Source organism: Symphalangus syndactylus, chromosome 9, assembly GCF_028878055.3.
Source record: "Symphalangus syndactylus isolate Jambi chromosome 9, NHGRI_mSymSyn1-v2.1_pri, whole genome shotgun sequence".
Taxonomy (NCBI): domain Eukaryota; kingdom Metazoa; phylum Chordata; class Mammalia; order Primates; family Hylobatidae; genus Symphalangus; species Symphalangus syndactylus.
In genome coordinates, this window is record NC_072431.2 from 109,474,304 (window position 1) to 109,487,369 (window position 13,066).

General features: G+C 46.7%; 1 protein-coding gene across 7 annotated transcripts in view; it reads right to left on the reverse strand.

Annotated features, from left to right (window-relative positions):
• UNC13B (unc-13 homolog B) overlaps nt 1-13,066 on the reverse strand; it is a 247,584-nt gene that overhangs the window by 21,170 nt on the left and 213,348 nt on the right. For all 7 annotated transcript variants that reach the window (XM_055293824.2, XM_055293823.2, XM_055293821.2 and 4 more), the window contains 9 exons: nt 12,036-12,114; nt 9,294-9,368; nt 8,248-8,467; nt 6,794-7,021; nt 6,053-6,194; nt 3,540-3,709; nt 2,986-3,101; nt 2,482-2,645; nt 1,690-1,840 (listed from right to left, as the gene is read on the reverse strand). In XM_055293824.2, the coding sequence (XP_055149799.1) occupies nt 1,690-1,840; nt 2,482-2,645; nt 2,986-3,101; nt 3,540-3,709; nt 6,053-6,194; nt 6,794-7,021; nt 8,248-8,467; nt 9,294-9,368; nt 12,036-12,114 (1,345 nt within the window). The remainder of the gene's footprint in view (nt 1-1,689; nt 1,841-2,481; nt 2,646-2,985; nt 3,102-3,539; nt 3,710-6,052; nt 6,195-6,793; nt 7,022-8,247; nt 8,468-9,293; nt 9,369-12,035; nt 12,115-13,066) is intronic.

Here is a 13,066-nt window from a genome sequence, read left to right on the forward strand (position 1 = left end):
GAGAAACTGTGCCTGAGTCCCCTAAACTATAACAGAAACAGAACCACCCCTGGATGAGTAGAAAGAGTTGGGAGGCATTGGGTTGGAGACACATTCCTGCCCATGGGAAGAACAAACAGTGTAACGGAAAAAATGAGATAGACAGTCCCTGTTCTATCCCTTTGCAGCTCTGTCCCAATCTCGGAACTCTCACACTGACAAGGAAAAAGCCAAGTCCCTGGGGGGAGAAATGGCTCCTTCTATGCAAGAGTCAATAGGGCATGATCAGTGCATCTCTATCCCTTTGGGACTGTAACTTATCTTAGTTCGATAAGAAGAAACTCCAAACACATTCTGTCTTGAGTCTGAGGTCTCCTGACTTATCTCGGGGTAGTGCATAACAGTTATACAGCCACAGCCTAACAGTGATGATGGGAGGGAGAAACTGATGCATTTGAAAGGTAACAGGGCAGGCAGGAAGGGGTCTCTCTTTAAACCACATTCCACACACATTTCCCATAGTGTATACTTTTAAAATGTTAAAATATCTAACATATACTATTTTAATAGCTGATTTTCATAGAAAAAGTATAATTAGACGTGGAATCATATGCCTGCAGGATGTTGGCATCCCACTCCTAGAACTCATATATTGATTAATGAGTAGATATTGATTAAGTCAGTACATAATGAGATGAGGCAAAATGGAACAAATATTTGACTGGCTTAATAAATTACACATCTACAGAAAGTTCAACAAAAAATTCATTAGTACCAAAAAATCAGATTTCATAGACTCAGTGAATTGGGGTGATATCAGTAACTGTATGTCCAACATGGTAATTTTTGTGTTGGGTCAGAATTATTTTATCTAGTTTATACTGAATTAATGTCAGGTGACATTCTGAGTAATGACTCAACTTCTCAGGTACCTTAACCCAGGAAAGGCACACCCTGGATAGGGAAAACAGTCTAGACACTAGAAAAGGGACAGGTTCAAGTGCACACTGGCATCATTGCTTAGACATCAGTCTCATATAAACTCAAGTAATATGAATCCGTCACAGACAGACTGAACAAGATTTAAAAAAGTCCATTTGTGGGCCTGCAAGACTGAAGAATATGGAAGAATATGGTAACTCAACTAAGTTGTTGGCCCAGAGGGGTTCTGGCCAAGCCCAGGTGGTACCACCCCCAACCACCTTCTCTTCTTTATCTGTGTCTGAGGAGAGGTTATTAGTATAGTCTGCATACCCATAAGGAAACAAGAAACAAGGTTCATCTATCAAAATGGTAGCTATCTGAATTTTAAGCACATCAAGTAACTCTATAGGACCAGCCAAGAAAAATCAAACTTGGCTGGGCTCGGTGGCTCACACCTGTAATCCCAGTCCTTTGGAAGGCCGAGGCGAGTGGATCACCTGAGGTCAGGAGTTCCAGACCAGCCTGGCCAACATGGCAAAACCCCCATCTCTACTAAAAGCACAAAAATTATCTGAGCATGGTGGCGGGTGCCTGTAATCCCAGCTACTCAGGAGGCTGAGAGAGGAGAATCGCTTGAACCCAGGAGGTGGAAGTTGCAGTGAGCTGAGATCGTGCCACTGCACTCCAGCCTGGGCAACAGAGCGAGACACTGTCTCAAAGAAAAAAAAAAATCAAACTTTATTAATTGCTAACAAATGCAGACATATGTGTTTACATGATACTTACCCCAAAGTTGGAGGCTGCAAAGCGATCAGATGCAGAGACATTGGTAGAGGCAGTTGTGTGGGCATAGTAGGCATTGATGTTGGCCAGTAAGGTGCTCATCACTGCTGGCACACCAGGACACATGTACTTGGATGATAAACATGCAAAGTGCCTGAAAAACACAGCACCCTCAGCCTCAAAGACTCTTCAGGGCTTGCAGCAAAAGCCAAGCAGGAACTCAATAAAAGTTTATTGGATAAATGAAGCACAGCCAGGGCAATTGCTGCCCTCTGCTTGCTGAGGGCTGCTTTCTGTGCACAGCTCTAGGGGCAGCCTCACTGACAGAAAGGCTACCCTGCTTCTCATAGCAATCTGGAATTCCCATTCAAGGAGTCCTGGTCAACTCCATACACAGCTGCTTTCCCTGCAGTTTAGTGTCCTCTTTGACCTCCCAGGCCAGTCTAGGCCAGACCAGTTGTCACAAACACATGTACATGAGCACACATACCCTGTCTGCTCAGGCCTGTGATGTCTAGGCAGGCTTGTCCTTGCATACTCTCACATGCCTTTTTCCCTGCAGAGTTCCCTCAACTCTGAGGCAGACAGAAATACCTTTTCTGTGAGTTACAACATTCCCTTTCTACATATACCCTTCTTGTCTTGGGGTATAGATCCATCCCACTCAGCTCAAAGAGGAAAGTAAAGGAATCACTGCATGCTGCCCCACTAAGGACCTGCCCACCATGTCAGTGTGCCTTAATTAGCCACCCCAGCGATTAGTAGCCACTTCCCGGTGCCCCAGCAGAGACTCACGTCATGGCCTGATATATGGACTCAATGCCATAACGCATGGCAAATTCATCCACAATTTCTTGGGCTGTCTCATCAAAGTACACCTTCCAGGCATCATCTCCTCGAGCTTCAGGGATGCGGACTCCTCCACTGCCCTGAATGTCTGTGAGGTAATGGAAAAGATTCTGCAGGAGACAGAGCAGAGAAAGGGAGTGGGTTAAATACATATGAAAAACAAAAACAAACTTGGTGGCAAAGCCCAGAAGAATGTGCATAAGGTTCCACAGAAATTCTGTCCTTCCAGTCATTGCTCAGTTCCTCCTGTGGCCCCAGTAGGCTGTTCTCACATTAGTGGAAGAGAATGTAGTCTGAGTTCAGTCACTCAGACTCTCCAGGGTAGCAGAGTGAATCAAGGATAAAATTTAAAATGGGCCTCGGATTCCAACCACCTAGCAATCCTACTTATGGCCAAAGGCCTCTCCCAGCGCTGCTTTCTGATCCCCCACCTACCAAGGGCTGGCTCACCTCATGGAGACACGTATACTGCACGTGGTATGGGGCTACTTTCTCCTCCCCCTTGATCTCCACACTGATTTGTAGTCGGATAGCCCCTGAGACGGCTGATTTGTCTGTCCTCTTCTCTAGGAAGGAAAGAAGACTGGAGATTGACACCAATGCAACTAGACGGCATAGAGAGTTCCATTCTGGCTTAACCCAAGGAAAAGAAGGGGCCAACCCAAGGATTCACCAAATAGGGTGAATCACTCCAGTGACCACATATTCCACAAGTACCCTTGAACTAGCTGGGTAGGAGAACAGGAGTGTGGAGGGGGGACAAAAGCACTAGTATGAAGATTAAAGGGCCTTCTGAAACCTAGAGAACGTTCAGCCAGAGTGAGTCGCAGCCACTGCCACTCCTCTGTCCCCCATCCCTCCCCACAGTCAGTTCTTTGCAGGTGAGACAGGCTCTGTATAGAGGTATGCTTTGGGGACAGGTGGTGGTTTTGGTAGAAGGACTATTCCCAGGTCCTCTTCATGCTCTCCCTTCCAAGCAACTTTCTTGGGTCCAGTTTCCTCACCCAAGTTGTACCAGACGTCCATCTCGCCACTTAGGGTCCGAACCTCAATGATGGTTTGGCCAAGGAAATCATCGGACTCTCGCTTTAGGCGTTGCTTTACTCTTGACTTGATGTCATCATCCTCATCCCACACACGCACCTTAATGCGGTCAGAGGAGTTGTGGCACTCACTGTGAGAGAATTAGGCAGGCTCTGTTAGGGGCAGACCCAGTAGCGCCAAATCCTGTTACTTCCTATTCCCTCCCAAAATCTCCGACAGCTGCACTTGAGGCCCTGGAAGAGGAGAAGTCAGAGACAGCAGTACTAAAGTTCCAAGAAAGTTGGGCTATCCTAGCAAATGACTCTTCATTCCTCGGCCTGGGTGGCTCTATCTACCACTGTACAGTTCTTATTGTCCTAGAACAAATGGCAAGCGGTGGAGGGAAGAGTAATTCAGGTCAATTCTGACTTCCTATACAGCTAGCTGTATCAGCAACACCAAGAGGAAAATAGCTAGACATGCCATGGAGCTCCAGGAAGCAACTGCTAGCTCCATCCTCAGAGCCCAAGACATGAAGTCAATAAAGGTGCTAGACATGTCCATGGTAGGCCCATACAGCTGTAACTGTTTGGCTTTCTATCTAACTCTCTCATCTGCCTAACTATGTGCTTGGTGAGCTTCTATATTAGCCTATCATATCCCATTGAATTGTCATCTCCTCTATCGGGTTTGCTTTGGAGAAAGTTTTCCCAGGTCTTCTCTCAAGCTCTCCTCTCCAACAGCTGCTTTCTGGGATCTGTTGTTTCACCCAAAAGTTGTAACTGGCAAAATTTGCTCTTCCTTTCCCTATGTTCTTATGATATCTTTCCACATTCCATTAAAATATTACAGTATAACCACCGCTCTGTGGGAAGATAATAGACAAATCAACAAGTAGCTTCTTGAAGCCAGGGATTGTTCTATTCATTTTTGGATACACTATATTATGTATAGTGTCTTGTACAGAATATGAGCTTAATAAACTGTTTACTAAAAGTGGGCAAAAACGACCAAGAGCTAGTTCATTTTAGATTAGTCATAAGAAGAATTCAAGCATGAACTATTCAGATTCTCAAACAGGTGTTTCTCCTAGTAGCTATTAATATTATCTCTGGATCAGAGATTAATTTTACTATATCCTAATCCCTTTTTCTTTTCTTTTTTTAGATGGAGTCTCACTCTGTCACCAGGCTGGAGTGCAGTGGCATGATCTTGGTGCACTGCAACATCCGCCTCCCAGGTTCAGGGAATTCTCTTCCCTCAGCCTCCCGAGTAAGCTGGGACTACAGGCACCTGCCACCATGCCTGGCTCATTTTTGTATTCTTAGTAGAGATGGGGTTTTGCCATGTTGGCCAGTCTGGTCTGGAACTCCTGACCTCAGGTGATCTGCCTGCCTCAGCCTCCCAAAGTGCTGGGATTACAGGTGTGAGCCACCACGCTGGTCCTAATCCCTTTCTACATGAATCTTCTGAGGAGCCAACAGAAGGAGGCCTCTACATAGCCAGCCTGCTTGGCTGATTCAAATCCAACATCCTGACCCTAGCCCTTATTAGGGAGCGACAAAGCATGTGGATTCTCAGACATTAGTTTGCCATTTTTCAATAACCATCCTTTACTGTCATAAGAAATAGTTTGTAAGAAAGTGAGATAATAGGCCGGGCGCGGTGGCTCACGCTTGTAATCCCAGCACTTTGGGAGGCCGAGGCGGGCGGATCACGAGGTCAGGAGATCGAGACCACGGTGAAACCCCGTCTCTACTAAAAATACAAAAAAATTAGCCGGGCGTGGTGGCGGGCGCCTGTAGTCCCAGCTACTCAGAGAGGCTGAGGCAGGAGAATTGCTTGAACCCGGGAGGCGGAGCTTGCAGTGAGCCGAGATCACGCCACTGCACTCCAGCCTGGGCCACAGAGCGAGACTCTGTCTCAAAAAAAAAAAAAAAAAAAAAGAAAGAAAGAAAGTGAGATAATAAAAAAATGAGTGAGGGTAGAAGCTGAGGCAGGAAGAAACACTACCTTTATGGGGAACAGCAACTTCTTCAGAACCCATATTTCCACTTTCAAGTCAGAATTACCCAGTTTTAGGACAAGGACACTCCCTCCCCATTCCTTGTAAGAGCCTTCCTTATGAGAGCTTAACCCTACTGTACCTTCCTAGGCAAGGATAGTAGGAACAATAAGGCAGTCAGTCCCTGGTTCTGTCACTGAGCAGTAAAGTAGTAAAATCTTTCTACTGCTAGAAAAAGCAGGATGGGGTGCCCTAGGGCCCCCTTAATAGCCCTGGTGAAGACAGGGCATGGGCACAGTAATCCTGACACAACAGGTCATGAGAGGAAAACCAGAGAAAGAATAGCTGATACCTGAGCGAAGCATGCGAGAAATGAGTTTTCTCCCCTGCCTTTGCCCAATCTTCAAGCTCAAGCCCAGAATGGCAGGATGTGATCCTGCTCCCCCAATACACACAGTCCCAGGTAAGACAAACCTCTCTGTGACTTACAAATGGAACTTTTCCTCCCAAACAGGATTCAAGTTTCCAAAAATGGTCTTGGTACGCTTCTTAGTTTTGCCGACTTGCACAGTCACGTAAGGGTCACTGGATCCTGTTTTGTCCTTGGCTTGTAGGCCCTGGGCACACACCACTGCAACCCAAGTATGTATAGGAGGCTTCAGAGTCGTTCAGAAGCCCCCCACAGCACTACTCATATGCTCTCCATCTTAGAGCAGTCTATGCTCCTTACACAGATACCGTAATCCCATTCCTCCATATTTATTCTTTGTCCTGGGCCACCAGCCTTTCCCTTAAAGCCCAAGCATCCCATCTCCCTACCCAAGCCCTAACTGACCACTTATCTCTACATTGGTCCTTATACCCTCTTATATATACACGCTTCAGCCCCACCCAGTTAGCAAACCACTGGTTAACTACTCCCTGGTCCCCTGCCCTTCCCCTCCCTCCTCCCCCCACCTCTTATAATATCAAACTATTAGCCAAGTCTACAGTGTTAGGTTGTTAGCAAATCCTTGTATTATGGTTCATGTTGTTTGCAGATAGCAATCTTGCCTTTCCGGCACCAGGGTCTAGGTAAGGAGAAGTGATGAATAATGAGGGCTTTCCGTCCCAGTGATTTCCTTTTTCTTTCTCCCCAATCCCTTGCTCCCTCATGCTCAGGATGTTTCTTCCCCAGTCTCCTCCCCATAGCCCAGGCCTTCCTGTCCCCTCAAACTGTGGCCTGCTCACCAGTAATGGTGATCTTGGCCGACCATTTGGAGGTGCCATCCAGTACACTCTGCTTCACTGTTTTCATCTGCTGCACATGGGCAGCTTTGTTCACTGTGAAGACGTCCCGGATAACTTCAAAGATCTCTGGCTTATTTCGCTCTCGGATCTTCATGCGGTCCTTCATGGCCATGATAATGTTCTGGGTCCGGTCCTCAGCTCCATGTTTACAGCTCTTTTCTGCAGCCCCTGAAGGTGGCCAGGAACACAACAGGTCACCTACCAGACCAAGGGTTGAGCTGAGGAATGGGGCCCAGGAGATGCTGCAGAGCAGTGGAGAAACTATGCAGCCAGCCTGATTGCTAGTTCTCAGCAATTAAGCAAGGGCCCTCTGGCAACTGCACTTGCCACCCCTTCATGATGGGTTTTGGCCAAGTCATTACTAGCATTTGTCTTCAGGCAGTCTTTTCAGAGCCCATCTCTACTGCTGACTCTGTCCTACCTGTCTCTTCATGTCTAACTTAGCCATGCCATTGGCACCAATTTGAGGCTCTTCAAAGGACATTTTCCATGAATAATTGCTCAAGGCCTCTCCCTGGTCCCCTTTTATATGTCATAGCTGTCCTTGGGATAATGAAGTACTTGTGGGTCTAGAGGTGACCTTCCCTTCTCCTAGCACAATCCTTAAAGCTTTCAGTGCTACAGCTTGGCTTGTGGGTAATACCTGGGAGGTCTGGAGGGCAGGAAAATAGTTTCCCACTTCCTTCACCCCTGCTTTTCCTGGGGTCCAGCCACAGTGAGTGCAAGCCCAGCAGGAGGGGAGCAAGGAGATATGAACTTTGAGCACTACCATTTTCTCTGACAAGAACTTGTTGCTTTTCTTGCTCCTATTCTCCCCACTCCATCATGGCAGGACAAGTCATATATTTAGCCAAGGCCGTGGGGGTCTGGTATACTCTCCTCTTGGACCTCTACCAGATTCATTTGACATTTCCATTTCTGGCACTATTGTCTAAAAACAAGTAATGAATGCTGCCTTCCCTGAGTCCTAGATTCTAGGCTTCAGGAGGTTCTTCTGTGGGGCCTGGAACCCCATAAAGTTCTTCTTTCTTTCCTCTCATTAGTCTCAGATCCTGATGCTTTTGTCATTTGGACAATAAGGCCGCTGTGCTGTATACACTACAAAGCTCAGTCTCTGGGATCAACTGAATCCTATAAGATTCTAGCTACACTAGAAGGCCACAGAAAGCTCAAAGAATTTTTCCTAAAGGTGCTTAAGAAGGTAGTGTAAGACCTGTTATTTGGAAAGGCAATGCCCCTTGATTCAGAATCCTACCTTCTCTGAAATGGATAGGGTTTCAGAATCAGGTGGACTGGGGGAATGTTTGGTTCAGCCATCCCAGCTCTTTGCTGCAGACTATTTTGGAAAGCCCCTGCTGCCCCACTCCCCGCCCCTCACCCCGCAGGGCACTCACGCTGCAGGCAGTCAGCATTGAGCAGATCCTGGCACTTCTCATGGCACTTGACTCCACATTCGCTGCAGCGCATGCCCTGCCGGGCAATGCCCCAGAGCAGGCCTTCACACTCATAGCAGTAGGTTGGGGTAGTGGCCGTCCAGACCTCAAAGTTATGAGGAGTGGTGCACGAAATGGGGTAGATTAAGGCCTGCAGGGTTTTCTTATACACATGGGATTTCTGAAAGACACATACCCCATCCCATGATTTTTGTTTTTTGTTTGTTTTGAGACAGAGTCTTGCTCTGTTGCCCAGGCTGGAGTGCAGTGGTATGATCTCGGCTCATTGCAACCTCCACCTCCCAGGTTCAAGCAATTCTCCTGCCTCAGCCCCCAAGTAGCTGGGATTACATGCACATGCTACCATGCCCAGCTAATTTTTGTATTTTTAGTAGAGACAGGGTTTCACCATGTTGGTCAGGCTTGTCTCGAACTCCTGACCTCAAGTGATCCACCTGCCTTGGCCTCCCAAAGTGCTGGGATTACAGGCATGAGCCACCATGCCTGGTCCCCATGACTTTTGGATTCTGCAAGGAGATACCAGAACTGAGACCCTGTGGGACAATCAAGACCTTGATTTCATGCCTCCTCTGGCAATGGAGAAGATGCTCTATCCTGGCCCAGCCCATAGCCCAGCCTAGCAGAATGAGGCCCACAATATAGTGTGCTCTTGGTTGTCCAACACAGGTTGGACCTGATGCTGGATCCGAGCTTTGTTACAGCATTCACACTTTCTAAGAAAACAGAAGGTACTAGGTCCATCATAAAACCCTGAGTTCAGTGGTCACACCCTTCAACATGAGACTTGGGCTTACCCTCTGACCTAGACTTGCTTAGAGCCTTTCCCAGTGTGGAAAACTAACACCTGATGCTATCTATCTTTTTGATCAGCAATGTGTGTCCAGCACTCTTGAATTCCCAGAATTCCCAATTTTTAATAGCATGGCTACAGAGATGATCACCAGTCCTGAGGCCAGTGGGCTTACAAAAGCACTTGGGACACTTACCAGCTCTTCGTCCTTAAGAGAAGTGCGTGTAGCCATTGCAGAAGTGATTCCTGCCTTCCGAGACTGGACCAGTGACTGTCAGGGAAGATCTGTTGTTAGCCCTGACCACTGCCAAGGGCTAGCAAAGTCCGGGGGAGGGAGCTTCAGTTACCGAAGCCACTTGACTATAGCTTACTACAGTACTATTTTTATTGTCACTCACAGCAACTGCCCTAACAGGTGACAAGTGTCCCAGGTTAAGATGCAAAACCCAAGGCCCTCAGGGGGCTGCTCTAACTATGTTAGAACAGCACTTTCTTCAGGGTGTCTATCATCCAAAGAGTTTCTTTTTCTCTCACTCTTCTTAGTATCCTACCCTACAGAAACTCCTTGTTTATGAGAAGGCAAAGGAAAATGAAAAGCTCAGAACTATAGTAGGAAACAGGTAATTAAGAATAACAGAGACACACAACTCTGTCAGAGTCACATTCAAGAGCCATTATGGAGAAAAATGACTCCATGCTAACCTCTATACCTTGCCACCTCCCCAAGCCCAGATAATCCCTGGGTGGCTGCAGAGGCCAGCAGGCCTACAAGTAGGGTACTTGGCAAGTGAAAGGGGCATTGAAACCTCAGTCAAATCAAGCAGGACAGAGAGTTAAGTCTGAGAACTGGGGCTGCCTTGCTAGCCACACTCTTGCATAGGGGGCCCCATGTATCTGCCAAGCCCAAGCTTAAGGGGTAGCCCCTGGAGAGGCACGTGGTTTCCTAAAGGCAGAGGACACTGAGAAGGCAGAAGTCATAATACCAGCCTAAGCAGGAGGAACAGCTGGGAAGGGCCCAAGTGATTTGGGATGCGGATTTTTTTTGTTTGTTTGTTTTGAGACAGAGTCTTGCACTGTCGCCCAGGCAGGAGTGCAGTGGTGCGGTCTCGGCTCATTGCAACCTCCGTCTCCCGGGTTCAAGCGATTCTCCTGCCTCAGCCTCCCGAGTAGCTGAGATTACAGGTACCCGCCACCATGGCCAGCTAATTTTTTTGTATTTTTAGTAGAAACAGGGTTTCACTATGTTGGTCAGGCTGGTCTCGAACTCCTGACCTCGTGATCCGCCCGCCTCAGCCTCCCAAAGTGCTGGGATTACAGGCATGAGCCACCACAACCACCCAGGGATGCAGACTTTTAAAGAGGATGGGAAAGGGCTCTGGAGACACTCACCATAGCCTGTGTAGAGGACAGCAGAGAAAGGAACAACATGATGTTAAAGAACCGAAAGGGCATGAAAACTTTCAGAGGCAACTGAGAGGTTCTTCCCTATAGTCCAAAGCAGGGAGCATTTCCCAATCCACTCTGCTTCTGTCCACTAAAAACTATCTTCAACCCAGACCACTGGCCAGGACCCAAAGCCTAGGGTACCTACTCTGAGGAGTATTATGCCATAAAGCCAAAGATAGGGCAAAAGACAGAGAGGGAGAGCAAGAAATAAACTAGATACTTGCTTGTGGGCAAACAGTGAGAAAGGATGAAGAAAAAAAGCAGGAAGAGGAAGAGAAAAAAGAGGAGATGAGACATTAAGGAAAGGAAAATGGTATTGAAGAAGAGATGGCATCAGAATTTATCTTCAACCAGCTAGATGAAGAGCTGGTGGAAGAAGAGGTACATTAGAAAGGAGGAGTCGGGCATGGTAGCTCACGCCTGTAATCCCAGCACTTTGGCAAGCTGAGGCGGGAGGATCACTTGAGCCCGGGAGTTTGAGACCAGCCTGGGTAACAGGGCCTCTGTCTCTATTTAAAAAAAAAAAAAAAAAAAAAAAAAAGCAAGAAAGACAGAGAAAGAAGAAGATGAACAAATGGTAAGAAATAATGGAAGGGAAGAAAAATGATGAAGAGAAAATGGCAGATGAAACTTTCATTCAGCCAACTAAGGAGGGAGAAACTACTGGAGCGGGAAATGGGGAAGAGGGAAGAGGAGTGGTTAGGAAAAACAATAGATAGAATAGAGAGAAAAAAAGAAAACAGAAACAGAAAATGGTAATAAGGGAAAAGGGTTCACATTTAACTGAACCCTTACACCCTATTTCTGGCTTTAGAGCTCTGAGAGAGCCTGGACCTCACTTCACCCCCAACTACCCACAAGGCTACAGAAAATTCCTTGGGTTGTTTGTGCCTCAGAAGATATGACCCAGAATGGGGCTTCTGGTCATCCTGGGAGGATGGGATGGAGGCCCTGGGATCAGCTTTTAACTCTTAAGTCTGTTTCAATTCAATTCCACAAATTTTTATCATTGCCTCTCAGTGCCTAACACTAGGTTACAGAGATAGTCTCAAAAGCCTATGTCTTGAGAAGAGACTTTTGCTTGACTTCCAAGAAGCCATCAAGCTCCAGTCATGCTTACCCCATACCAAGCTCAATGATCAAGAGGTCAAGGGCTGGAGGCAGTTTCATTTACAGGTCATCAAAGAAGGCTGTAGAGATATCTATAAGAGCTAGATGCCTATAGAAAGACACAAAATCCTAACTTTGAGAGCACAAGCCACAAATATTCCAGGTAGGAGCTTAAGCTAATAAATTCAGGACTCTGACTAGGGAGTGAGGTAGAACACAGTCCCTGTGAAGCCATTACTAAGTCTCCGAAGGCTTTAAATGATTGATCATCAGATCAATTTGAGTCATTAAATGGACGACTTCCAATCCTGACAGCTTGCCAAGGCCCAATGGGAGATACCCCAAGGCTACTGCCTACGCCTGCACAAGAGTCTTCACTCACCAGATCACTGACAAGTGGCAGTGGCTTCTTTCTGCGTAAATCTGGCATGCTGTCAATGCCATAGAGCCCTCCGGCTGGCCTGAGGAGAGAAGAAAATATGTCAGGACCTTCAGTCTTGCTTTAACTGGTGGGTTCAGTGTTCCATTCACCTTGCTCTCCTTCTCCCCAGAGGAAGATGAACTGACCTCTACCATGTGCCTTTGAGACAGGAAGGGAAGACAGAAAGTCAGGGAAATAAAGCCATGGAAGAGTGAGCAATAGAATCTGTTCTCACAGTACCCCTCAGTATCTCTTACAGTTTCAGCTGAGGACTGAGGCTCTTTTATCCCACAGTGATAGTTCATGGCATTTCGATTTATTTGAAGGCACTTTTGTGCTCCATAAGGCAAGGTAGCAATTGGCACTCAAAAGGGCTTCTCCCCACATTCAGGGCAAAGACACTGCTCCCCAAAGATAAGTCTTGCCAAGCCTGTGCTAGAACAGAACCCACAGGGTGGCTCTACGGCAAGAGTCTAGGTGAGTAAGACTATACCAGACAACGGCACATAGAAGGAGACCGTCTCCATCCAAGAGTAAAAGAGTCAGCAGTTATGTCTACCTAGGCCTCCTGAAGAAAAGCCTTCTCCATGGAGAAAGGAGCCCTCATAATCAAGTGTTAAGTAGGGGAGGTGGTATGAGAGACTTCCAAAAGACCACTTAAGGGAAGAAAAAACAAAACAAAACACCATTTAGGAAGGAAACAGCAAAGGGACTGTGTGAGTGTGGCCTAGCCCTATGGACACATCAACAGAGCCTGGGGGAAAATTACAGCTACAGCAGCTGGACATTTCTAAAACTTTTATACCTTTTCTATACTGATTAATTTTATTGTTCTTTTATAACAATATGCAATAAAAACAGAAAATGTACCCAAAAGAAACTACACTGAGATAACCTGGATTTTAACTCCAGTTCTTCTATTAATGTACTATGTCTTCTCCCAAAATTCCTTCTTCACTTTGGGCCTTGGTGACACTTCTATAAAATGAGAT